Consider the following 25,276-nt stretch of genomic DNA (forward strand, 5'->3'; position numbering starts at 1 on the left):
TCTGGCCTGGGGCTGTCAGTATACAACAGCATGCCGCCTGCAATCTGAGGGAGGAGATTCTTTAAGATGTCCAAAACAACATGCCAGCAGTTTGAAAATAAATCAATGTTACTTCTGAAAGATCTGCAGGTTGAGGTGGTGGCAATGTCATGTTTTATTAGGTTTTTTTTGGGAGCGGCCACTGTTGAAAATGGTCCGTGCTGCTGCCTCTCAGCTCCAGGGTGTTGGGTTCAATTTCAGCCTTGTGTTTGTGTGTCTTTTCAGCTGTCGAAGACAGGCGGGACAGATTGGATTGGCCCTCCCCTGATGTGTTGCCTGACTCACCTAAAGCAGGTTTTTAGTGACCCCAAACCGCAGAGCTCTAGTGTGGGAAGGAGGGCTCTGGTTCCACTCTGTCATACATTTGTCATCATGCATGGATTGCCTACGGACAGTTACTGCTATGGCATGGGGCCACTGGGCCCATTTTACAAATTCAGAAAGGCTCACCCAGCATGGTGCTCAAAGGGTTTCAGAGCATCATGCTCTACTGACCTAGCTAGCCATGCTAGCCCAGGTGTCTCATTTTAACCTGGCCTTTCTCCTTAACAGGTGAAGGAGCTGCCTCTCTGTACCCCGCCCCCCCCCCCCCAAAAAAAAAACAACAACTCAATGGTATCTTCCTTACGCCAAACCAGTAGACATAAAGCAGAATGAAGGCCCAACTATAAGAGCAGCAGGGGCTTCACTATCATTCACTGTCCACACTGTTGCCACGAATGTGGGCTACAGAAAGCTCCGTATTTACAACTATTTAGAAAAGCCAGAATCTACTGCTAACAGGGGAACGGATGCAGTGGTTTCCAAAGAAGAACCATCATCTTTGTAGCTGTGGTGTCAAACAGATCCATTTCTGCTGCTGTGAAAGACTAAGCCACTAAGTCACCGATCACCAGCAGCTCCAGGCTGGAGCGAGGGATATTCTTGTGGCAAGGTGGAGGAAACCGAAAGCTAACTGTATGCTTATACGCTTTAAACATGATCATGGCATGGACAGAATGATCACAAGGAAACAGGAATGAGTTCAGGTGGGCGACTCTTTGCACTGGTAGATTCTGGTCGTTAAAAGCCGAACCTGCTCCTTTCTCGAGGGTGAGGGGAGATGGCCAACGGACCCTTGCAACAAAGTCACATGAAAGACGAGCTGGCCACAAGGATGCCAGAGAACGATCTTCCAGAACCCCCTAGGCTAGTTATGCAACCTGAGGTTCCCAATAATGGGAAAAGGATTCAGACTGCGGAGGCAAAGACACCAACGTGCTTCCAGTATCTTTTCGCAGGTGCGCCCTCTGTGCCCAGAACCGGAGCCTTTTGCAGCCCAGGTCTCGTCCTGGTCGGTGGTGCGCCCACCAACAGTGCCAAGACCCCAAACCAGCTCTGCAGCCACTCTTCGGACAGCTGGCTCGCTGTCTTCCGCGTTCTCCTCAAGTCCGTGCCTGCTTCCTCTTTTCACAGTCCGCCGTCTGCTCTTTCCACTAGGGAACAGCCTTGCAGCTCTCTTTTCTCAGAAGCGGGGACTGTCTCAGTTTCCTGCCTCTTCTTGATAACAGCCAGTCGTAGGCTCGGCCGGTTCAAACAGGATCTCCATCTCAAAGAAACCCTAATGAAAGAGCTGTACTGTAACTGTCATCCTCCCTCCATTTGTCATCTTCTTAGGTTTCTACAGGCCCTGAACTACAGAACCAGCTCTTTCAGTGGGTTAAACCTGGCTTTGCAGTAGACCTCACTCCCTTCGAGCATTGGGTGTTCAGAGATCAAGAAAGCCAGGGAGGATCTGAGAACATGAACCTCCTACGCCGAGAGCCAGACAGACACAGCAATCAACTGAAAATAGATACAAAACAGTGCAAGAGGAGAAGGAAACAAATGATCAGGCTGTTTGAGAAACAGTTATTCTCGGGAAGTGTTTAAGAAACAGAAATTCACAGACTATGACATGATTAATCAAAAGGTCATAACAGGTTTGGCACTTTTACCCTCAAAATCGTGCCACCCATTCTCTGAGGAAGAGCACTTCCACAGAAAATGTCAGAGCCCAAGAAAAAAAAAGGACAAACAGAAAGCAGTTTTAAAGATACAAAAAATACATATGTAGAAGTTTGTTTCTCAGGCATATTACAAAAAATTAATAGTTCCCATTCTGATCAGTGAACCTACATTAAATGTTGGTATACAGTCATATGAAACAGCATATTTTTTAAAAAGGCACGTCAGTTAATCATTATGCCCTTATTCATTTTGGTTCAGCATTATTCCTGGTAACTTAAAGATATTACTAAACGAGTTGTTTAGTTTTTTTAAACGTTTAAATTTTAGCAGCTTAAAAAAAACAGAAAACAAATGCCAAAATAGTTGGTTGTTTAAAAAGGCGAGTTGCACAACAAATTGAACACCAGAAAAATGGATCTAAGTGCACACAGCAATGTATTACTTTTAAATAAACTAACAGGAGTGGAAGTTCTGTTTGCTACGGAAGCTAAACGAGACGTCAGCCAAGCGTTCATGGGGCAGGCTTTGGGGATTTGCAGAAAGTGGCCTGGGCCCGTCTAGATCCAGGAACTCGGGGCTGAGAGTCTCCTCAGGCAGGTTGACTCTCCTGGGGGACGCCACCTCAGTCAAGTCCCCGGGATGGGAGTAGTAGGACCAGCAGGTGGAGGCCGAGCCCAGGGAGGAGGTCTCGGAGGCAGGGAAGCTGGTGAGGCTGCCTGAGTCGAGGCGCTCTGAGAAGGAGGTGGACTCAGGGAGGCTGAGGCACTGGAGGTCGCTGGAGGAGAAGGAGGAAGAGCAGGGCGCCTGGGGCTCGTGGAGGTTGAGTTTGGCTACCAGCGGTTTGCCAACAGTGACCAGCTGTCTCTCCTGGACCTCCTCGTCCATGTGGGAATACTGGTAGTGAAGGCAGACTGTGAATGTCAGGTCCCTCTGCACAAAGAAAAAAACGCCCACAGTCACCCAGCTAGTAAAGCTCACGCATCAGGACAGCTTATTTTAAAAGATCTTCAATGCACGAGTGAGCTAGGGACCTTCAGTCTTTGCAGAGCGCTGAGCCGTGTGTACAGGCAGGCTGGCTCTGTAGCAGGCAGGCTGTCCATTGTGAAGAGCAGGCTGCCAGCGTCCTGGGGGCTCTCCTGATTGGTCATCTTCAAATCCACTTCCAGGTCCTGCCACACACACACACAACACACTGTTTGTGGCCTTAATTTCATAGCAGAATGATGATGGGTCTTAATATCTTAATACCTTTTTATTACAATTAAAATCGCTAATCCAGTTTTTGGTCAATAATATGCATAAGTATTTTCTTCACAACTGAAGAGATGTTATTTTTTCTCTCATTAATCACATTATTCCTTCATTTAAGTCACTGAAAGGCAGCTCAGATGGAGATGACTGCTCTATTAAAGTGAGTTTGTCTTTCCCGTGACATGGGGTGAAAAGCTTTAGGCTTTGATTCTTATTTCCTGTTTTTGCTGACATTTATCTTCTTTTACCCATAACAGAGTTCAACCGGAGCCTTCAAGTTCTCCGTGTTTCGTGTTTCGCTCCCCTGCGCGTGAAATTAAAACGTTTAACTGTTGAGACAGACTCCTGAAACGAGGAAAAATGCAAGCCTGCGGATTGCTAAAGCAGGTAAGCCCCACACAGTTTGTGAAAAACTTTGTTCACCGTTGGCAAAAGAGCCGACACGTACTGTATTACGTGTGGAGAAAAAGCTGCTAAACAGCTCGACCTGCTGCCCCTCTCGAATGACAGTCAAGGGCAATTCACACCGAAAGCGTTTCTGAAGCATGTTTTAGTCGTCCGTCTCACGGAACAGATACGCTTCCGTTTTAACCCAATGTTTCAATCCACACCGGCTCCGCCAGACGCGTGTCTCACGTCCGTCCTCCAGCATTTTCTTTTAAGCTCCGAGTCTATTTTCTTTCCGCTTGCGCACGTGAGTGAAGCGTAAAACCCACAGAAATCCATTCAAATCGCACAAAACTCACACTTTCTATATATACCCCGTGAACTATATAAGCACAATCTAAAGCAATATTCTGATCATGCCGGCCCAGAGTGGCGCACCGATAACGGTGCAACTTTTCACTTTGCTGTCACGAGCACAATAACTAGCTGATGACACCGACACGGGTAGAGTATTTTTTGAGCCACAATTAACAGAGATCCACCCGCTCGTGTCGGGTTTTAATCAGCTACACTGTGTTGTAATTACAGGTAGTCCAACTTAGGCTGTTTCTCTCTCTCTCTAATGTTCTGGTGACTTTCCCACGTTTGGATACGGAACGCAAGTGTCGGAGTTGGTGTGGATTGGACGCTTTCGCTGCGCTGACGTGTCGCTTCTGGCGTGAATTTGGGGTCACTCGTAGAATTATTGATATAGCAGGTGCAGTTAAAAGTACGCTGATAGAGCGCGTTAAGATGAGCAGGTGCTTTTCACTGCAATTAGATAAGTCTGTGGATGTTGTTGATTTGGCCAATTCGCTCGTTTACGTTAGATACGAGTTTGAGGGTATGTCCCATGGGTACTTTCTGTTCCATAAGCCGCTACAAACAAGAACTACAGGAGAGCACATATTTCAGCTTCTGAACGAATTTATCGACTGGAAAAAATGCGTCGGAGTTTGTTCAGACAGTGTACAGCGATGACAAACAGACACAGCGGTGTAGTTGCACGAATTAGAGAGGTTGCTCCAGATATGAAGTGGACGCACTGCAGCATCCACCGCGAGGCCTTGGCAGTCAAGAAAATGCCTGAGGATTTGATATCTGTTAGACTTTGCTGTCAAAGTTGTGAATTGTATCAAGGCTCGACCGATGACTTCACATCGGCTTTGGTCTACTAAACAGGCCCACCCCTCTCACTGAAATGGTAAGTGCTCAGTGCTATTTTTCTTATATGTGTGTGTGCGCGCGCTCATGTTGGTCATTGAGATTTTCTGTGGTTCCTATGAGATGACTTGTAGGTGGTACTTGGATGCTTTGGTTTGATCAGGGGTGGTACTTGGTCCAAAGCGTTTGAGAACCACTGTTCTAGGGCAATGTGCTGCCTCACCTCGGAGAAGTCTGTGAGCTGGGCGCTGCAGGAGATGATATTTGCGGGCTTGTCCAGGACGCGGGTGTAGATGATCATTATGTTGGAGAACTCGGCAGCGAAGCCCAGCTGCACCGTCACCCCACATTCAAACTGCAGGTGCCTTCGGTCTGGGAGCACTGAGACACAGGGGCGACAAACACAAAGCTGGCTAGAGATGATCAAGAGCTCCATTTTCCAATTGCACTTCCCCTCAGCCTTGTATGGCTGAGTTTTCTCCTCATTGACTGTTTCACACGCCATTGTGTCTGTTTCTCTCTATTCACCCCACTGCTGTTTCTTTATTGCTTACTACGCCGTGCCATATTGTCTTAGGTTAATAATAATAATAATCCCTTATACTTACATAGCTCATTTCTGGACACTCACCAAGAGCTTTACAGGTAATGGGGATCCCCTCCACCACCACCAGTGTGCAGCCCCACCTGGATGATGCGCCAGTGCGCTCCCCACACACCAGCTCTCAGTGGTGAGCAGAGTTCAGAGATGGGGATGATTAGGAGGCTATGATTGGTAAAGACCAGAGGGAAACAGGACTCCGGGGCAACACTCCTACTCTTTTCGGGGGTTTTAATGACCACAGAGAGACAGGACCTTGGGTTTATGTCTCATCTGGAGGACAGTGACTTTTTTTTTTACAGTATACAGTCCCCGTCACTATACTGGGGCATCAGGACCCACACAGACTGCAGGGTGAGTGCCCCCTGCTGGCCCCACTAACACCTCTTCCAGCAACAACCTTAGCTTTCCCAGGAGGTCACCCAACCATAAGTGGGTTGTCAGTTGTGAGTTGCAGGGTGATATGGCTGCTGGCAATCCTTGGGCTGCACTAAGGATACTGTTCCAAATTAGAATTTGAGCATTTATTCTAAGAATCTGTCTTGGATGACACTGGGTGTCCTTGGGCATGGTGGAGGACCAGGAGCCACTGTCCAGGGTCAGGGCTGGGGCTGTGCCCATGGATGGGATGTCAGGCTGCTCTGTGCCAGGTTGGAATTGGGGGACTGGGGATCTCACCGTGCGCGATAGCCCACTGCAGGTTGCGTGCAGACGTCACCTCTGGGCTGTCGGAGGTCCGGATACGGTCAGTGAGCGCCCTTCTCTCAGACAGGTTACTTCGCAGCTCCAGGGCCTGTCTGCCCCGCGTGATCTCACACTGGCCCATGTCTGCAGAGAGGGAGACCGGAGGAGTCACGCAGCGGGAGAGAGGGGGCTAGCCCCGACAACCGCTGAGATCCGGAGAGAAACAGACCGGGGAGAGGCGAGAAAGGCGCATCAAGGACACTGAGGCCGTCACCTTCAGCCACTCTGTCCAGCATGACCGTGACCTTCTCGTCCTCTAGGAGGCGCTGTTTAAGGAAGCTGATGAAGATGCCATTGGAGAGGGAGCCTTTATTCACTTCGTAGGCCTCAGCGTCCACACACCTGCAATCACGCGCGGAGTCCCTCAGCCAAACACAGGATTTCAGTTCAACCACTGGGGAAGTGCACCTTAGTGTGTTAATTTACAGCCAGTTCCCTTAACGTTTTTTAGTAATACAACAATATGGAATAAACTGCATGAATTTCATCCTCGCTAGAGGAAATAGTCAGGTTTGGCATCTTGTTGTATAAAAGACAGAAAGGGCTCTTTCTGTCTTTATTACAGAAAAAATCTTATCAATACAATTGAATTAATATCTGAGATTTCCTCATGCAAACTCTAAGTTATTTATATATATAAAGAGGGAGAGAGGATAAGTCACTGAAAAAGACAAGACAGAAGCAGCTGAAATTCCGTTTTTCCACAGTTAGGCACTGGCAGGTCACTCAATTCACTTTGAAGACTGCTAGCTGAAACAAATCAATGCACTGATCAGTCTTACTCTTTTATTTCTGACTCTTTAAATCCATAGGACTGTAACAGCTTTCTAAACAGGGTGAAAAGGCGGTCTGGTCAGACTCACGTGGCATAGCCAAATACAATGTTTGCCGTCACCTTCAAAGACCCAGGCTGAGGTATGATGTCGTCGTTCAGGTTCCTGGAGTAAAATGCAAAGTCGTGAATTTGTGCACCTCTGGGCACTGCAGCACTGTAAGGATACAGTAGGCCTCAACGAGACCTCCCATTCACCTGACAATGAGTCTGTCGTTGGACTACTTGCTGAAAAACAGCACTGAATCATAATGGGTGAGCGACCAGGGGCCAGTGGCACAATTCTCTACAGCTAATGACTTAATTAAGTTCGGTTAATTAAAAACTGATTCAATTAAGAGGTAAAAGGTAATGAATGAAATGTAATCAGGATAATGAAAACCAAAAGAGCTTGCAGCCAACCAGGAAAATGAGGATGAAGCCCGTTTTGGCTTGTTTATGACAAAGCAAAGCTTGTGAGGCCATTGTTGGATTTCTGTGTAATCCCGCTGCTTTTTAGGCAACTGGTGACTGTTTCAACAAAGGTATTTTACACCGATGCCTTTAATTCAGCCAGTACCTGTTCCTTGTAGACAACGAGGTGTGACTGGACGCTGGGGGGGGGGGGGGGCAGGCTTACCTTTTACGACACATGTCCAGCAGGAAGACGTTGAGGCCCGTCTCGCGCTCCTGCATGCGCTGCAGGACGTCCTGCACCCACAGGCAGTGCTCGGAGGTGTAGGAGGCCGGGGCGTCGATGGGCACCATGAAGCTGTTCCCATAGTTCTCGTAGCCGTGGCCTGCAAAGTACAGCAGCCCTGCGGGGGCACGCAAGGGCCGCCAGGGGCGGACGGTTATCACGGGCCCTGGAGAAAAGGGCCACGCTGAGCCCCTGGGGAAAATAACTGGACCAGCTGAGCAATTCAAAGGACTGCAGCCCCAAGTAAGATGAATCTGAACCTCCCTGAACGTTAGCTGTACACACCCATGCCCATTCTCGCACAACCACACTAGTATTGCTAATTGTGGGGCTTGCCATTGACTCTCAATTGTATTTATTCTTTATTTTAGTCTGTACACCACCCAGGCGTAAAACCTCACAGGACATGGTACAAGGGGACTGTGCTTTTGTGGATCTCACATCATTTCCTTTGCTTAAACTGTGCATGTACTTCATTTTGCTATGCTTTTACCCCATTCCTGGTGCGTTTTTATCGTGGCTCTTGATGTTTTATTACAAGTACATGAGGAAGATTACAAATCAGAGGTGGCCCCTTGGTCATTCGAGTCCGTTTGGTAGTTGTTAATTGATCCAAAGACCTCATCCGGATGTGCCAGGGTATGGGCTTCAGCAGCTAGCCTGGGTAGCTTACTGCAGACTCTCACAACCGCCTGCATTGTGTCCTCTGAACAGTTGAAAGAGATCCACTGGAATGACTTTGTCCCCCCTGTAACCTCTGTTCAAGCTTAAAAAGGTTCCTCTCGGTGCAGGCTGTTTTTTTTCCCTGGATGGTCTGCCGTAGTGCACTTTGTCTGAACGGTGCTACGGCACAGATGACGAGCAGGCAGACTGACCGTAGACCCCTCTGTCCAGCAGCAGCAGGAACTCGGAGACGGCACTCTGCATCTCCTGCCTGTTCAGGTCCAGCAGGGAGACCACCTTGAAGTCGAGCTGACGCAGCAGGTTGGTCAGCTCGTGCACGTCGGCCATGGGCGCCTGCAGCTGGCGGTGGTGGTGATAGTTCATGTTGCCCATCAGCAGGGCCACCTTGTCTGTGGCTGAGAGGGGGACAGACAGTGATTGGGAGAGGAGGGCGGGCTCATGTCCAGCAGAGGTCATGAGCCAGCTGAACATGGCAGAACTATCGACACTGAACATCATCAGAAGGTCAAATCGGGTCATCGAGCTCGTCTGGTTCGATTTCTCTGGAGTTGCATTACCAATATTGCTCTTGTGTGGGGGGGAAAACCCTGCAAGTATGCAGTCCCCTTGAGTCCCACCCCCTGGAAAGGAAAAACTTGGTCAACCCTACCCAGCATGCCTTTGGGAGGTAGGAGCTAACCAGAGCATCTGGCAAAACCAGGTGAACAGAGGGAGAACATGCAAACTCCCCTTAGACTAGCACCTCAATCAGTCCAGAATTGAACCTAGGACTGGAGTTCTGAGGGAGAAATGCTTGAAATTGGTGAGAAGGGATATAAGGATGAACTAAATCAACACCCAGGTAGGCTACAGTCAATTTATCTGTACATTTTAAGCAATATAGCTAACCTGATCACATGTGGAATAAACATACATATATTGGCACACCACAGGGTTTACAAAGAAGCTGCCTGTATCCTTAATTATCATGTTTTTTCATTTTAATTCAGTTTTTATTGACAGTGTTCAGACTTACCATAGAAGCGACTGAGCTGTCTGGTTAGGTCTGGGACAAATCCTGTGAAAGACAGTAAATTATTCCCAATTTTTATTTTCCAGTGCAAAAGATGCCAAAGGGGCTATATTACACAGACATGGTACTTCACAAATCATAGCACAGGTCATGGAATGCCATCATTTATGTTCCCTGACTAAGCTTCTCAAACAGTGAGCACTGGCTCAGTGTGTAGTGGAGAGGTCTCAGGTGTACAGCAAAATCAGAAGAGATTATATTTACATAGTGTGGATCAGGAATTTCCTGGAGATCATTATGTAGTTCAGTACATTACTGTGCTATATGATACTGAAGGAAATATTAAACAGTTATGTTCATTGCAACAAGCTCACCTTTCACACTGACATGCTTCAACAAAGTGAAGTTGAATATTTGACATTCAAACTACATTTCATTTTGAAATGAACGTTATTTCTTGTGATATCAGTGCTGATTATTTTAAAATCTTGTGGCCTACTGGTGAAGGATGTGAGACGTTGGGCTGTCTGGGAAGCACTGGACTGGTTTGGGGATTTATTAGTGTAGAGAGCACAGTAGAGCCCTCTGCTGGCGAAAAAGAGTGAACAAGAGGTTTTGCTTCAGTAGTGGGGGGGGAGGTAGCAGGGATGGGCTGGAAACACACCTTCATCTCTCTCATCCCAGGAAGAGCCAGTAAACGAGCCAGGACCTGAACAATGCCCATCCAGAGGAGAAAGAAAAACAAAGACAACGACATCAGGAGTTACAGTCTGTCTCATCCCCCACAGGCTTGATAACTGGAGATGCTCTGATGCCAGTCTTGTCTGCAAACTAACCCAAATGGCTGCAGCATTGCTCTGTGTGTCTTCCCTTCTGTTCACTATTCCACGGTAGGTAGTTCACTCCTGCTAAAATCAGAGGGCAGCTCAAAACTTTCTGCCATTTGTAAAGGAAACCTGACACAGTTACTATGCTGACTGCAGAACAGCCTGCCTCTAACCTCACCCTGGGTTTGTAAGTAAGCCAGTGAAACATAGCTCCTCTCCTGAAGCAGCTGCAGTCTAGCGCAAAACTGCCAAGAGTTCAAGAAAATGGAACAGTATTCTCAATTAGTTTTGTTGAACCCCCGTTAATTACTCCAGCACTGCAAGCCTTGATCCATCAGTGCTATGTACCTCTGAACTATTAACCATACAGAGAAATGCTCTCCCTCACTCTCTCTTACCTATTTCCACATGGGCTTGGTCACTCCACAGCTCATGGTAGGCATTATAGACTCTGCAGCTGTACTGGCCTCTGTCTGCGGTTGTCACACAGCTGATCTGGAAGCAAACACACAACACACACAGGCCACACTCAGCTGCTATAACAGAGTGAAAACAGCAGCACGATTTAGGATATGCTGGTTTGTGAGAGGCACTGTTACTGAATGTACAAAATCATTTGATTTTTTTATTCCTCAAACTTTGTATTAAAAACTATATTTGGGGACACTTTTTTTCTGAGGACTTTTAAGTTGAATTTCGGCAAAAATTGTTTTCTACAAAGGGTGTGTCGGGGTGTGGAACAGTATTGGGTATGCAGGTACACTGTATGGGGGGGGTATGAGGGGAATGTGGAATGGGTTGTATACAGTAGGTGTAATTTGGGTTCTGTCTCTGGACATACAAGCACAGGATATGGGATTCCTGTCGGGATTACATCTGTATCCATAAAACCAGTGCGTTACGTTTACTGTGAAGTGTACTGAGCGTCTGGATGGTGTTTTCGTTAACAACCCCCAGAATCCACTGCTGCTTCTCCAAGTGGGGGTCTTACCTGCAGACGGGGCTGGAGGGCCTGACGAATGGGCTCTTTGTTGTGGTACCACTGGTACTGTGGTGGGGGGTCGCCCTTGGCGATGCACTCCAGGCACAAGGGGTCTCCCTCAGACAGCGCCAGGGGTTTGGGCTGTGTGGCGATTTGCAGGCTCATGGCAGAAGGGAAGAAGCCACTGGCTGGAGACCCTAGATCCCAGAGACAGTCAGTGGCTGAGCGAACCTTAACAGAGCTGCTGGGGCCAGTGGTCCCCTCATCCCAGACTTGGCATTGTAGCAGAGTCATTTGTACTGTAGACACAGGTCAGTGAAGCAAGCAAATCCGATAATAAATAATACAAAGGCAAACAGAATGTTAGGTTATCACTTTAAAAGTGCAGAAAGTAAATTTCGATGTTATGTTAAAATTGTACAATCCATCAGTAAGACCTCATTTCAAATATTGCATACAAGTGTGGTCACTACCTCACAAAAAATGTATAATCCATTACCTATAAAGAGCTTAGAGTGGAGTGTCTAGAAAAGCACTTTATATGTGTAAGGAATTATTATCATCATTATTGGTAGTAGTTGTTGGTTTTTTTTCCTATTAAAATAAACTTTATTTCACAAAAAACATTTCACAATAAGTGGTTCAAGTGGGTAGCTGCGTCAGCATGTGGAGTCTGCAAAGGAACAAGTAACAGGTTTATTCCATGCTGAAAAGAGAAGAGAGAAAACACAACGTTTCGGCCGTGAAGCCACACACCTGAAGAAAGCTCCACGGCCGAAACGTTGTTTTTTCTCTCTTCTCTTTTCAGCACGGCTTTCACAATAAGTACACGCTTTATCAAATTATCAAACTTACATCAAATAAGAACTTTCTGAATCAGGTGCTTATTAGTAGTTGTTGCTGTTAGTAGTAGTATTACTATTAGCTATACCTGGGATGGAGGTGCTGCTCTGGGCCAGGCGCACCTGAGCCCAGTCAGAGAAGAGGAAGTTCTCTCCATGGTGGACTCGGCAGATGTAGTGTCCCTGCTGGGCAGCGCTGAAGGGGCAGATGACCAGCTCTGGGGAGCTGCCATTGGGCACCTAGGACACATGGACACCCTGACACTAACACAGTGCAGCTCATTTACTGCCACAGCATTTCCTACAGCACACATCTTCTGTTGCATTCTCTAATGTGCAATTTGCTTTTGTCCTTCTGATGCATGTTTGTGACAATCTGCATTTTATTAACGGAAGCTGTCTTGACTGTCTGTCAGCCATAGAAAAAGCTCTCTTCTTCTAAAGAACCTCTGAGCTCTGGGCAGGTACTGAAAATCTGCATGACGCTCAGTATAGAGGCATCCGGAGTGCACCAAGGTGCTGCTACAGGCAGGCACAGTGAAAAGAGCAACACGACACACCTGTAGCAGTGACCAGACCAGAACAAAGACTGATATCAAGCAGTAAGCTTCCTTATACTTATTTTGAGGACAAGAATGGAAACTATGTGGATTTAAAACTAAGAACAGGAGGCACTTCTTTATCCAAAGGGTTGTGGGTGTATGCAACAAGCCACCCATCCGTGTGGTTGAAGCCAGTACCCTGGATCCATTCATTACACAGCTGGGTGAGATCCTTAGAACAATCAACTACTGACAACTAAAGGTCCCGATGGGCTGAATGGCCTCCTGTAGTTTGTAACTGTTCTTTTGTGCCTGAGTGTTGTGCCAAGATGCTCTCAGTAAATCACGTATGTTGCAGCTTTCGCCATCGAGAAGTCACCGAGAGCTTGCGGCAGCCTGGGGCGTGCTGTGGGCGTCCCCTACCTCTTCCTTTCCTCTGAACCACTGGTAGGCCAAGCCCGGGGGGCCACTGGCCTTGCAGGTCAAGGTCACCCGCCCCCCCTCTGGCGCGCGCTGGGCCTGCGGCTGCACCAGAATCCGAATCTGTTCCATCACTGCAGCAACAACAGAGCCAGACAAACAAGTCATGCCCTCTGGGGCTGCGAGCATGACGTCACTGCGGCCTGCGACACACTAGGGTCCCAACCGGGCTGTATCCCGCTTACTGCTCACTGAAGAACACAAAAACGCGCTTTAAAAAGCCCTCGACTGCACGGGCAACTGGGCACCAAAGAGAAATTACAGTCCATTAAAACGGGATTTTGTTTTCAATTGCAGCCACACCTTGCATTATGTTTGTAAAAGATCAAACAAACGAGATCTGTTACAACCAATGATAGTCCAAGCGAAATCAAAGGAAAAGACTGGCAAGGTAATACGAGTGACACTTTGAAGGGCACTTGAGCACTTTATTATTTTAGCAACCTGTGCAACTTGTAGAACGTGAATTCACATTTAACCTTGCTTTATAACCCTGTAATCAAGGAAAGCCACCTCTGTGCTCTCCCGCCTGCTGAGGTCTGTGAAAAGTGCAGACTACAGCAGTCACCCTGACAGGCTCAGTGCAGTGTCTGTGTGCCGGCGGCGCGGAGACCTTTCTCAGTGAGGTAGCGCACAGCCTCCTGGTGGTCTATTCTCTTCAGGCACTGCAGCAGGTAGCCCAGCGAGCAGGAGCGGTCAGCCAGCAGGGCCAGCAGGTAACGGCTGGGGCTGCCCTTGGCACTGAGCACTTGCAGAGAGCAGCTCATCAGTTCCTTCTCACTGCGGCACAGACACAGCAGGAAGAGCAATCAGGTTGCCAGCTCTACACCGATTACAGTCCTTATTACTGTGTTATTACAGGAATAATAACTTATGTTATTACTATTGCAGATTATACAGTATTAGCAATGATATCATGAGAAACATTAGAAAACAGCTTGGTTTATTACGTAGCCTTGTCAAGCGCTGCTGGTTTGGACCCCATGCGAGGCGGTAGTAGGTCCTTCCCCAGAAGGGATCCGTTAAGTGCCAAAAGTATCCAAGCGAAGCCGTAGTCGAGGGATAGAGCAAGAGATTCAAGAGCCAAAAGAGTCGATCAGAAGAATGGAGTCTTTCCAAAAAGGCAGGATGCAGGTTGAGCTCGGGAGAGGGAACCTCAATAGTGAGCGGACACTGAGTGGAGTGAGAGGGTATAAACAGGGAAATCGTCTGGAGTGATGATTGATTAATTAGCGCGTGATTGTCTACTGTGAGAGGTGCTCTTGGCTATGTAGGGACGTGCGGTTCGTGACAAGCTTAACATTTATCAGTGATAGTTGGCCAATCCCCTGAAGGCAGGAGATAGCTGCAGAATACAGAATGAATGGTTCATAAGAATTGAAAAAATGTTCTATTCGTATAATGCTTGTTTAGGTCATATACCGTGTGGTTTATAAGATTTTGACAAGGCTCCATTCTTGAAAGCTTCTGGTATTTTATCCCCCTTCTCACCTGCAGCGCAGGTGGGGCTGGTCAGTCAGAGCGGTGGCCAGCTGCCTCCAGCCACGAGTGGGATTGTCCAGCATGTCAGCCAGACGGTGCAGGACTCCATCGCCCAGAGTTCCCAGGGGCAGGTTCCACTCCTCCATCTCCAGGCCAGGGCTGCCTGCCGCGGTGCCTTCGTGTTGGAAAGCACAGCACCCAGGCAAGAACAGAAGCACACCCAGATTACAGAGACGCCACTTCCACATCATCATCGTAAGCACGGAAAAAGGTAAAATCAGTCGAATGCATCTTTCATCTAATCCTCCCTGTACCCTTAATCTTTTAACCTGGCGCCACTGTGTATCAATCTGTATCCATGGGCTCAATCGCTTCTACATTGGGGATCATTCTGTGTGGCGTCTGCATGTTCTCCCCCGGTCCAGTTTCCTCCCACCTTCTTAATGACCTGTTCTCTAGGTTAATGGGTGTTTCAGAATTTTCCCTGTAGATGACCTTGTGCCCTGAGCTTCCAGGAGGAACACACAACTTTCCGTGATGAATAAACTTTTATTGGGCAACAGCCGTCGTCCATCCAAGCGTCCATCAAATGGTTCAGGTCCAGTAAGCCAGAACCGATCCCGCTAGCAATGAGCAAGGCCTGGTACACACTGGACAGGATGCCAATCCGTCACAGGGCAGACAGACACACAGACACCAGGGCCAATTTCCCCAGAAGACAGTTAAGCCACCAGCATGTCTTTGGACAGTGGGAGGAAACTGGAGCAGCTGAACATTAAGAAACCCACGTGAACATATCCAGGATTGAACCCTAGCGCTGCGAGGCAGCAACGCTCAACATTGCACCATTCTACCGCCCCGAAAGTATCGTCTAATTAAAAAAAAAACTTTGTATAACTTCGAGTTCAGCCGCAACCACCGGGAGGTTTGCGCTGTTCTGGTCTGACGGTCTGCGCGGCGTCACATGAGCCCACCCCACGCCCACGCTGGTGAGAGCCAGCTGGACACAAAGCGCTTTGTCTTCCTACCCGCTCAGCAACCCACGCACGCACGCATCCCCGCCGTGGCGGTGACAGGCACTGCCCTTCACTGCCACCGAGGGCAATGCGAGTTATCGACGGGAGCTTCTGAGTTATCGCTTTTTATATAGATGTCATGTACTGTATACATACGAAGATGATGACTAATAGAAGCGGAGAGCGTTCACATTGCTTTTTCGCGTTACAGATTTTGCAAGCGGGCAAGGAGTTCTGAATCTAAATGCGTCCTCTCGCGTCGCGTATTTTATCTGCCGTTTAGTTCAACCTAATAGTTCATTTAGAGCACACCCGCCTCCCAGACGTGGCAACGATTGCAATCAGCACCTTCACACCTACTCTATACGGGTCAAGGAGAAACTCTTACTAAGAATAAACCGAAAGGCGGCCGTTGATCTTAGGCGATTATTTTGCCCAGTCTTTTCAACATTTCTGCGCGTGAAATAGTATATAACTCGAACAACAATGTGAAGTTATTTTTTTCCCCCTGAAAATAAAGCAATAGTCCCCTTTTAAGGACTTTTTAAAGGTGTTAAAATCAATTGCTAGACCGTTACACTGAATCCAGCAGCGCATCTGACGATCGTACGTGACACGAGTTCAGTAAACCACCGAGCAAGAAAAGTGAAAATCGAATAGTTTCTAGAACATTTTATACTACAGATAGGCTGCAATAAAAAACAGACAATTAAGAATTAAACGTGGTTGGTTTAACACGTCTAGACACTATTATTAAATATGCGCACGGAAGGTGTCAACCTGGAAAAGAACATTTCTGTGTAAAACTTTTAAACAATTAGAACTTCGCTTTGTTAATCCATTTGTGTGACGGTTCTAACACTTACCCTTTTACCTATTTGCACACCTGGGCATTTTACTGAAGCAACCCGTTTTAAAACACTTTAGACACGAGTATAACAGCAAACCTCACAGCTGGGCGCCCAAAGGCGCTATATACGCATTTTCCCTAAAGAACTATATTATTTTCGAATTCGTAAAATTGCTTGCGCCTCTGCTTAAATGTCCCGATTCTTCCAAACCAATTGACATGCGCTTAGCTCGTATGCATTCCTCTGTCGCAGTTCCTCGGGAGTCGTGCAGTATTGTTTAAACCTGATTTACGGTGCGTCAGAAGGATATAAAAAAACTTCAGCATCGACAAATAACTGCCCAGCTTGCCCTTACCTGCCACTAACTGGCTCGTTTCCGGGAGATCAGTGCCACAGGGGGACTCCGATAAAGTATTCAGCGCAAAGGCCGGTGAGTTCAGTTTGTTTTCAATGAACAGTGTTCACCGTTCAGCCCCAGATTCAACGTGTTTGCACTTGTGAAGTACAGGCAGGATGATGAAAGAGGCAAGAAGGCGAGAGAAAAATAAAAGGAGCGACAAGCTGTGCTGCTGAAAAGAAGGGAGGGCTGGGGGCGATCGCGTCGACTGCTCATGTCAAAAGTGGTTTAAAAATTAGCTGGTTTTTACCCTCCGGCGCAGGCAAACTCGGAAGGAAGCGAAGAGCCCGACAGGCGCGCGCGCGCGCACACACACCCGCCGAGGACCTGAAACTGTTCCCCCTGCATCACGCTCAATCACTTTAAATGTTCAACTTCTGCTTTCGCCTCTGTCTCTTCTGTTCCTCTTTCCCCCCCGCTAATATTTGCATGAGCAAAGGAGAACAGTGTTTCTAAAAAAAAAACCACCTGCCGAGGTTGACCTTTGCGCCCTGACAATTAATAATCAGAAGGACCTGGTTTATTTCATGCTGAAAAGAGAAGAAACAACGTTTCGGCTTTGGAGCCTTCTTCTGGTGCGATCTTACTTATTTATACAAGCTAGATTTACTCATGTACATAAATGCAATTGTTTTACCTGCAATAGAGAATTGCTATAGCACTGAATTTTTGTAATGAATTTATCTTATATACACAGTGCCCTTTAACAAAAACATTTATTTCATATTACATGCTTCCCCCAGCCCAACACATTTCTATAAAATGTACAAGCTGTTGCATGTTCTCGTTTCACACTGTAAGCCTCCTATCTTGGCCATCAGCCAGCTCTCACTACCAAGTTTCTTTTCCTTTAACACTCTCTTCTGTGTGCTGCACAGTTCCCAGCAAAAACTGCACCTTTGGAACAGGGGAGAAAGATTCCACACTGATCTCCTCGTTATAAACGCACAAAACCCAGCAAATACATACAGTACAGGCATCTGACTGGTGCTGCCTGTGCACTTTGCAGAGGGTGTGTATCTAGATGATTTCACTGTCCTCTCTCTTGCAAACATTATAGTCTATATTATTATACAGTCAGATCTGCATCCTGGGGTGGTGAATCATCAGGGTTTCAGGACTGGCTGTGATCTGCTGATTTTTTTTTGCAAAAGTCACGTGGCTCAGGGGGGAGGACACGCACTGCTCTTCAGCCCTCCCTGCCTGCACGCTGGACTGCAGCAACTCGGCGAGGGGACTCAGGAGAAGCAAGACGCCAGGGAGAAAGTTAGAACGAGGAGACCGCCGAACCAAGAGAGTTCCGCAGCGTTCATCGCGCCTGGTCGGGGCTCGTTTGCTCAGGTCTGAAAGGGGGCGTGTCCGCATGTGCTGCTCTGTGAGGGCGGGGAGGGGGTGTGGAGGGCCATGCCAGTCCCTGAGGATTCGGGCCCGTCCGCAGCGCTGTCCTACAGCTTCTTGCCCTTGTGGAGTCGGTTGAAGCGCCACATGTTCTCCTTCCTCAGCAGTTTCCAGTATTCCCTGCTCTCAGGATCCAGGTCTTGAAGCTTTTTAGGGGGTCCCAGGTCGATCTGGAACAGCCTACAGGCAGGGAAACCAGTGAGTACAGCTGCACTGTTACCTTCTTCTAAACTTCTAAAAGTCTTCTAAAACTTCAAAACCGTACCCCCTCTGTTCTGTGAGTAACTTCCCCTAAAAGGAATAGATATCACAAAGCAGCCATCAAATAATCTAGGAAATACTTCACGTGCAAGAGCAAATTGAGAACTTCAAATGCTGGAGCAGCAATGAATAGTTGCAGTACATCACACATAGCATGAAACAGAACTTCCCTGTCTTCTTCTTATTCAGCACTGAAACAAGGGAAAAGCTTTGCTCCTTTGTCTCAAGAGGATCCAGAGCAGCAGATGCTTCAGTACCGGTTTTAAATGCCTAAAAACCATTTTTTTTAAAAAACCCGAAGAGTGTGAAGAGTAATAGTGGGGCCTGCTGAGTGCTCACCAGTCAGGGTATTGGTGGGGTGGCTGCAGTGGGGTGTCTTGGCCCTGCTTGTAGATGTTCACTCCCATAGCATGAGAGGTCAGCTTCACCGGGTCCTTGCACACCTCAGGACCCTTCGGGGCGTCCTTCACCATGCCTTTCCCCTTCCCCTTTGCAGCTGTCATAAAAGCAAGGGGAAAAAAAACCCACACACAAACAGAATTTGAGAAAGCAGTAATGAACTTGCCAAAGAAAACAAAAAAAAAAACAGAATAAAAAAGGGAACACCTTTCATCTGAAACAAGAATGCTGTTACACCTTGCAGAGAGGCATTTTGAAAAGCATGTCCCACTTTATTACAAGCCCAGAGTGTGCCTGTAATTGCAAGTTAAGATACTGGAAATCTCTCCATCTGATCGGTAGCAAATTCTGCAGCGGTTACGCCAGTGAAAAGCCGGCTGCAGCCGAGCACATCTCCTGGGGCACGCTCAAATCATCTCGTGCATCCGTGGATAACATCTAGGGGGAAAACATCTTAAACTACAGAGCTAGACGGGCCGTCTCAACGCTGCAGTCCCAGCTGGAGAGATAACACACCAGGAAAAGAGACTGGCTTAATATGGGAGTGCGAGGAGGGTGCAGGAGTTCAGAGACCTACAACCAGGCCGCCTGCAGGGGCTGCACTTGACTTCACACAGGAAGCTCTAACAGGAACTCGGCTTCTACTTCAGCAGGCCTAGCAGGAGGGTGCCTTGCTGTTCTGCTCTGCGTGGCGCCCAGCCGATTCCTGCTCTCAGCGCCCTACGAAAAACACAAATTTGTGCGCATTGCTCTTTTAACTTACGTCTCTTCTTCTCCAGCTCCGGAGCTTTGGGAACTCGATAGGAAAAACAACATGCTGCAGTTACCGACAAAGTCGGGGGGGTTTGGGGGACAATACAGATGAAAAGGGGAATCTGCGTCTGTAGGAGGAACTGGTGGAGGACTCACAGGAGTGTCTGTCAGTCACTTCCTGGCATCTACAGTCAGCAATGTTATTTATAAGACAGACAAGTAAGAGGTACGGTTTTACACAAATCACAGTGGTTTCTCAAGCTCCCCTGTGCATGTTGTGGGTTTTAATTGAAAACTAGTTCAATAAAATACAACGAGAAGGACCCAGGTTTCCACTAGTGACGGATTAACAGTGTAAAAACCGCATCCAAATTTTACCGTAGAAAAAGAAATTCTGGACGTTGGTATTGAAGTCCACAGTCAAGGTTTGTGCCAAAGGTGTGTGCATGTATATATACACCAAACATTGACTTCTTTTATTTATGTTCTATGGGAGAGGAATAGGCAGGATTGTGATGGACCATTCTTATGTTGGTGCTGCCCTCTACTGGTGTAAAAGAGAATCAACGGCTAACATCAGCAGTGAAAGCAAAGGCATTAAATACAGCATGTGTGACCTACGATGGTCTGGTGACCTGTCTGGTGTGCATTTATGTCTTGCAGTCTGAACTTCCAGGACCGATCCTGGATTGTTGCAGCCCTTGTCTGGAGGAGGGGGAGGTCTCATATGTATGGATGATTAGTACTCAACCTCTTCTATCTGGAGAAGGCCCAATCAATAAGGATTCTAAATTTACACTTATAATTAGACTAAAATCTATTATAATTAATAACAGTACTATTAATAACAGAATACAAAAAACAGAACTGCTATCAAAGATGATCTGTTGGGCAAGACTGTTGACAGTATACAATTAAATTCATTAATTTTTTTTACCAATTACGCACTTCTGGATATGGGGTTAAACGTCCTTAAGGGTGAAACACTGAAAAGTGGAAAATGATACTAAAAAAAGACTTTTGCCCAGCAGTCCATGATTGTGATGACTACTTTGATTACTACTGTACACCTACTGATTCCTACTCACTGTCCTTAGTCTTCTCGACTTCTCCTTGAATGGAAGGAGGATAAGGAGATGTGTCAATGTGAATGGAGGGCAGGAAAAGCAAAATGAAATAAAGAAGAACCATGATCTTGTAAAACTTGGTCTGGTTTCCCCCAGCAGTGAAGAGGCTGTGTTTTAGTTTTGCTTAATCAAATGCTCAAGTACAGTAATTATTGTAGTATTTGGCATAATTAACGGTAGTGTTAATTAGTGCATATCAAGCACATGATTTTCTTTTAGAGCGTTTTTAAACACCCACTATGCAAAAAAATCTGTTAAACCAATTCAGCAGGCACAGGTCATCTCCTTGCACACTTGTTTGCAAGCATCACTGCACTGCAAATGGCTTACTGACAGCAACTCTCATCTGCTGCGCACTACCACAGAAGACTTCGAATACTGCCTCCAGGTGCCCCGATTACTTTAGCATTAAGATCCTGTGCCACCCGATTGCTTTGTTATGCTGTAGAGTGTTTATAGTTAGGAAACAGAAATACCCAGCTGTGGGACAGGGGGCATTCAGCCACTCAGGGTGGATTCTGCAGCCTCCCTGAAAGACTCTTAGGAAATACAGCCTGGTTTCACCCCACCTCACCAAAACAACCTTCTCACTACTGATACACACAGTGCACGGGAAGCCCATGACATGACATGACTGGTTTCCTAAGCCAAACAAGAAGACGGTCTTAAGCTGGGCCTTTAGACTCCTGCACAAACTGCCTGCCTGTAACATATAGTAGTAAACGCATCAGACTGGCAGTTTGCCCTCAGTGGAAGATCAGGCCCTTGGACTGAGGAGCTCACCGGCCAAAAAGAGTAAAGTCAGAACCTGCGTCACTGGACTCTGAGAAGATGCCCGACTTTCCAAGGAAGCTGGCACAGAAGAGTCGCACGTAAGGTGGCTTTTTAGACTGGCCATTGATGGGCCAAACCTTGGGGCTGAAACTGGGCTGTGTACAACGACACCCACTTATTGGTACAACTCACCAGTTGGTCTACCTGACCTCTTACTTGTTTTTTTGTCATCCATCCCCGTTTTTTTGTCTTGGCAACAAAACAAAAGAAAAAAGAAAACTTGCAATGGAGGGAGGCCATCTGGTATCATACTAAGCAAAGGCCTGTAAGATGCTTGTTTCACTTAGAACTATACTGTACATAAGCACACTGGCAGTAGGTCAAGGGCTGGTATTATCTTAACTCTTTCTCCTTCAGTGTACAGCACACCTAATAGCCCTTGGGTAGCAGTGAGGTGCGGTGGTCAGGGTTCGAAGCTTGAAACAGGTTGTAGGCTCAAATCCCAGGTGTTGTACTGCTGTGGTACCCATAAGGAAGGTAAGGTCGTTCAGCTGGCTTGTTCCAGTAAATATCCAGCTGTATAAATGCATACACATAGTAGTTGCTTTGGATAAATATGATTGCAAACACAAAATAAACCACAGCACCTCAGTACCCCATCGATAAAAATGAGAAATCTAACAACCAGGAGGACGAACTGTAATTCTTTTTAATTTGGTCTCAATTTTAAACCGTAGCCACCAGCTATTATAAACTATATTTATACTTAGATAATTCACTAGAAGAGGTAAGACATAACAGTTCAAGTAAAACATGACAGACGCTTAATTAGCAAATGACAGGAACTGGGATCCATAAATGACGTTCAAGAATTTATCGCTACCGGTTATGCAGTCAGATACCAAAAACGCATTATGTCAAGCAACTCTTCGCTCACTGTAAAGTACAGCACCGCCCGCGAATGAATGGAAAGGTGTTACTCGGGTGAAAATACAGGGAATAACAAAATAATAATTGATTCAGAATACACCCTTTGAACAAATCGCACCAAGAAAGCTCAGGGTTCTTTATGTGTCAAGGTCAAATGTTGATAATGTTAGTTAATGACTTAAACGAACACGTTACTACATAATCGCCCTTCTTAAGCTTACCGGGTTTCTTCGCATATCCGCAGGCCTGGATTCTACCGAAAACATTATCTACACCTGTGCGTCCATAGGTGCTGGTCGCAAATAATCTCAATCTAGTTAAAGAAAGCAGCAAGTTTGCAGACATTATTGTACAACACCCCGATCAGTGTAGAAACACGCTTAAGATCGGTGTTTCCGGTGTCGTCACCAAGCTTCCGGTTTAGAAAAAAAACATACCGTGAGGAAGATGGCGGACGTATACGCGAATGTGCAGAAGAGCTCTTTAAAACTGAAGGGAATTGGAGAACTTTCCTCTGGGAAAAAGTAAGGACAGTAAGGGCAAATGCAACAGATTTTGTTCGTAATCTGGAATAGGGCTCTAAGAGTGATATTGTATTCTATTTAACCAAGTACAAACTAAAGTTTGGCCTAAAAGTCACATGAGTAATGTATATGAATATATTCTTATTTATCTGTAAGACATCAATATCATGTAATTATCAAGCAGGTTATTTAAACGTCATACCCTCTGTGGCAGCCGTACGATATCTGAATCTCGTACTTCTACTTGTTTGTAGACTTCGCTCTTAAATTCGCTGTTTGTGATGAACGGATCATACCGGTTTGCTTACTACGCGGGCGAACTGGTAATGGTGCTTGTGAAATTGTTTTTAATGTATTGCGTGCCGGGACTGTTTTCCCATCTGTAGGAAAAAGAAGAAGTCCAAGGAGAGCAAGAAGCATCTGGAGCAGATCCTGACCACACAGACCAAAGAAGACGAGGCGAAAAAGGTGTACCTCGATAAAAGGACTCCGGCCCAGGTGGCGTTCGATAAGACGCAGGAAAAGAGGGTATGTTTTCCTTCTTCTCTCAACGGGGATTTTTCAGTTTTGTCATTCCAGTAACAATAACACGTCGAAATGTTATGTGCTATGTATCACTTGAATTGCACGTCGGTTCGCTTATGCACTCTAAAGGTGGTGACTTAACTTCAGTACTGCCCGACACATTTTTACTCAGCTCTCAGGTATATTACAAAGGAACAAGTGATAGGTTTATTCCATGCTGAAAAAAAGAAGAAAGAGAACACAACGTTTCGGCCGTGGAGCCTTCTTCAGGTTCACACCTGAACTCTCTTTTCTCTTTTCTTCAGCATGGAATAAACCTATTACTTGTTCCTTTGCAAGCCTACGCATGCTGACGCAGCTACCCACCTGAACTACTACCGCTCTCAGGTATATTAGCCTTGCAAAGGAACAAGCCGAGGTTAATTATGTTTGTCGTGCCTATTTCAGTAGAATTTTAGGAGACTAGGGTGACTTTGGGTTGTTTTTAAATTTAATTTAGAATGCAGGACTAATGGCTTTTTTTTGCAAAATGATCATTGGTTCATGTTTATATAGTCTTCTTGTTTGTATTTCTTTTCATGTCACGCAGCAAATGGAAAGAATATTAAACAAGGCATCGAAGACTCACAAGCAGAGAGTTGAGGTAAGAAACTAAATTTTTGTTTTAACTTTGCTTTGTTTACACTAACAGTGCCCATTGGGTTAAGGGATAATCTTTTGAGATTAGGGAATGGTCCTTCAAAAAATAAAAGGAGATTTCAATGCACTGATTTTTCCCTTGTTTTGAACTTTGAAAATAAGCTTTTCTTTTTTTTTGCCTTTTAGGATTTTAACCGGCATTTGGACACCCTAACGGAACATTATGACATCCCCAAAGTCAGCTGGACCAAATAAACAAGAGCTCTCTGCCCCTCCTGGTGCTTTGGACGTGAACCTCTTTAATTTGGGGGCACAAAAAGATGTGTCCCATCGTTAAACTTCATGACTGGACATTGACAAAGGAAGAAAAAGGATTTTAGGAAATTCTTACTTGAAGGTTGAGATATGTATACTATTGGTAGTTTCCTTAATCCCATGTGTTTAAGTTCATTATTATTTTTATTAAAATGTTTTCCTGACTTTGGCATCATTTAAATCATGGTTTGGAGAGAAAAAAGGAGAAGAGTATATTCTGTACAATTCATCAATAAATATGCAGTTTCTCCCTGTAATGACATGCTTGCCATCGTGTGTATGATAACTATTTGGGTTTTACCATTAATGCCATTGTAAGTGTGTTTTCTTTTCATTAATGTTTAATGTTTTTTTTGTACTTATTAAAGATCAAAGCTCATTCATTATATTTTTCTAAAGTATCTTTTCACATGACTTTTTAATTTCCATATGAAAACCTGTGATTAAATGCAAATATTATAGACTAAACCTCTCTCATATTCCAGAATTCACAGAATGGTTCTAGCTATAGTAGCACGGCTGTGAACTAATAAAAAATGAACATAGACATAGCCTATACATATTGTGCAAATTAAAATAATGGTTTAAAGGTCACCCACGTCTTTACTCTGAGCTAAGGAAAAAAGGCTTAACAGTTTGATAAACGTGGAATTGAGTGCAGAAACTGTTTCTATAGGGTGCGTCACACTATTTGCAAAAAAACTATAGAAAAATTAGTCGACAATTTAACGAGAATCAATGAGAGAGCGGTTAATTTCCATTGTAAAATCTATTTCCATTCAAAGAGATAA

General features: G+C 46.0%; 3 protein-coding genes across 6 annotated transcripts; 1 reads left to right on the forward strand and 2 right to left on the reverse strand.

The window, feature by feature from the left end:
* Positions 1–1,917: 1,917 nt before the first annotated feature.
* On the reverse strand, positions 1,918–17,169 carry malt2 (MALT paracaspase 2). 3 transcript variants are annotated; one of them, XM_088907572.1, is made up of 17 exons: positions 16,799–17,169; positions 14,586–14,751; positions 13,708–13,874; positions 13,038–13,168; positions 12,162–12,312; positions 11,240–11,427; positions 10,647–10,743; positions 10,086–10,130; positions 9,425–9,466; positions 8,601–8,804; positions 7,666–7,843; positions 7,078–7,152; positions 6,429–6,556; positions 6,149–6,298; positions 5,093–5,250; positions 3,060–3,197; positions 1,918–2,958 (listed from the first exon to the last, which is right to left on the reverse strand). In XM_088907572.1, the coding sequence occupies exons 2-17, from the start codon at positions 14,720–14,722 to the stop codon at positions 2,482–2,484; spliced, it is 2,466 nt and encodes an 821-aa protein (XP_088763698.1). In that variant the 5' UTR covers positions 14,723–14,751; positions 16,799–17,169; the 3' UTR covers positions 1,918–2,481. The 3 variants fall into 3 exon arrangements, with proteins under 3 accessions (XP_088763698.1, XP_088763699.1, XP_088763696.1); XM_088907573.1 differs by having other exon boundaries at positions 17,091–17,156; XM_088907570.1 differs by lacking the exon at positions 16,799–17,169 and adding an exon at positions 16,459–16,688.
* Positions 17,170–17,538: 369 nt separating this feature from the next.
* mrpl54 (mitochondrial ribosomal protein L54) lies at positions 17,539–22,894 on the reverse strand. 2 transcript variants are annotated; one of them, XM_088907575.1, is made up of 5 exons: positions 21,745–21,977; positions 20,740–20,763; positions 19,662–19,694; positions 18,839–18,995; positions 17,544–18,418 (listed from the first exon to the last, which is right to left on the reverse strand). In XM_088907575.1, exons 1-5 carry the CDS (start codon positions 21,860–21,862, stop codon positions 18,286–18,288), a joined length of 465 nt encoding a protein of 154 aa, XP_088763701.1. In that variant the 5' UTR covers positions 21,863–21,977; the 3' UTR covers positions 17,544–18,285. The 2 variants fall into 2 exon arrangements, with proteins under 2 accessions (XP_088763700.1, XP_088763701.1); XM_088907574.1 differs by lacking the exons at positions 19,662–19,694; positions 20,740–20,763; positions 21,745–21,977 and adding an exon at positions 22,704–22,894 and having other exon boundaries at positions 17,539–18,418.
* Positions 22,895–22,911: 17 nt separating this feature from the next.
* On the forward strand, positions 22,912–24,867 carry fam32a (family with sequence similarity 32 member A). The gene is made up of 4 exons (XM_088907577.1): positions 22,912–23,006; positions 23,393–23,534; positions 24,121–24,174; positions 24,357–24,867. Exons 1-4 carry the CDS (start codon positions 22,930–22,932, stop codon positions 24,423–24,425), a joined length of 342 nt encoding a protein of 113 aa, XP_088763703.1. The 5' UTR covers positions 22,912–22,929; the 3' UTR covers positions 24,426–24,867.
* Positions 24,868–25,276: the final 409 nt, after the last annotated feature.

Source organism: Atractosteus spatula, chromosome 28, assembly GCF_055471065.1.
Source record: "Atractosteus spatula isolate fAtrSpa1 chromosome 28, fAtrSpa1.hap1, whole genome shotgun sequence".
NCBI classification, from domain to species: domain Eukaryota; kingdom Metazoa; phylum Chordata; class Actinopteri; order Semionotiformes; family Lepisosteidae; genus Atractosteus; species Atractosteus spatula.